At 59.0% G+C, this 646-nt stretch overlaps 1 protein-coding gene across 1 annotated transcript in view; it reads left to right on the forward strand.

The window, feature by feature from the left end:
* The window catches only part of EMH_0024090 (uncharacterized protein), a gene marked incomplete at both ends in the record, with an annotated part of 9151 nt that overhangs the window by 4763 nt on the left and 3742 nt on the right, over nucleotides 1-646 (forward strand). The window contains one exon of the mRNA XM_013502250.1: nucleotides 1-636. Coding sequence (XP_013357704.1) covers nucleotides 1-636 — 636 coding nt within the window. The remainder of the gene's footprint in view (nucleotides 637-646) is intronic.

Here is a 646-nt window from a genome sequence, read left to right on the forward strand (position 1 = left end):
TCATCATCATCAGCAGCATCAGCATCTTCAGCAGCAGCAGCAGCAGCAGCAGCAGCAGCAGCACCACTAGGCCTCCAGCTGCTGCTGCACCCCGCCCTCCCCCCGCCAGCAGAATGCCGCGCGCTGCAGCGAATTGCTGCAGCATATTGTGGGGCACCAGCAGCAGCAGCAGCAGCACCAGCAGCAGCAGCAGCAGGAAAAACTCCTGCTGCTGCTGCTGCTGCTGCTGTTGCTGCTCCTAGGGTTCAGCTGCTGCTGCCGCCACAGATGCAGCCGCTGCTGCAGACGATCGATCAAATTCTTGCTGCTCGTGTGTCTCCTCTGGCGCTGCCTGCAGCAGCAGCAGCAGCAGCAGCAGCAACAGCAGCACGAGCAGGAGCAGGAGCAGAAGGAGCAGCAGCAGCAGACGGAGCAGCAGCAGCAGAAGGAGCAGCAGCAACAGAAGTAGAAACAGCAGCAGCAGCAGCAGCAGCAGCAAAGGAGACATTAGCAGAGAATGAAGCAGCAACGCCATCAGCAAGCAGATCAACAAAACTAAGAAAAAGAAAATCCTCAGCTCTATCAGCAGCCAGCAGCAGCAGCAGCAGCAGCAGCAGCAGCAGCAGCAGCAGCAGTTCGTCTGCTGCTGAGGTTGCTGTTCTCCGCA

This window comes from Eimeria mitis, genomic scaffold (assembly GCF_000499745.2).
Source record: "Eimeria mitis Houghton genomic scaffold, Emh_scaff867, whole genome shotgun sequence".
Classification (NCBI taxonomy): Eukaryota; Apicomplexa; class Conoidasida; order Eucoccidiorida; family Eimeriidae; genus Eimeria; species Eimeria mitis.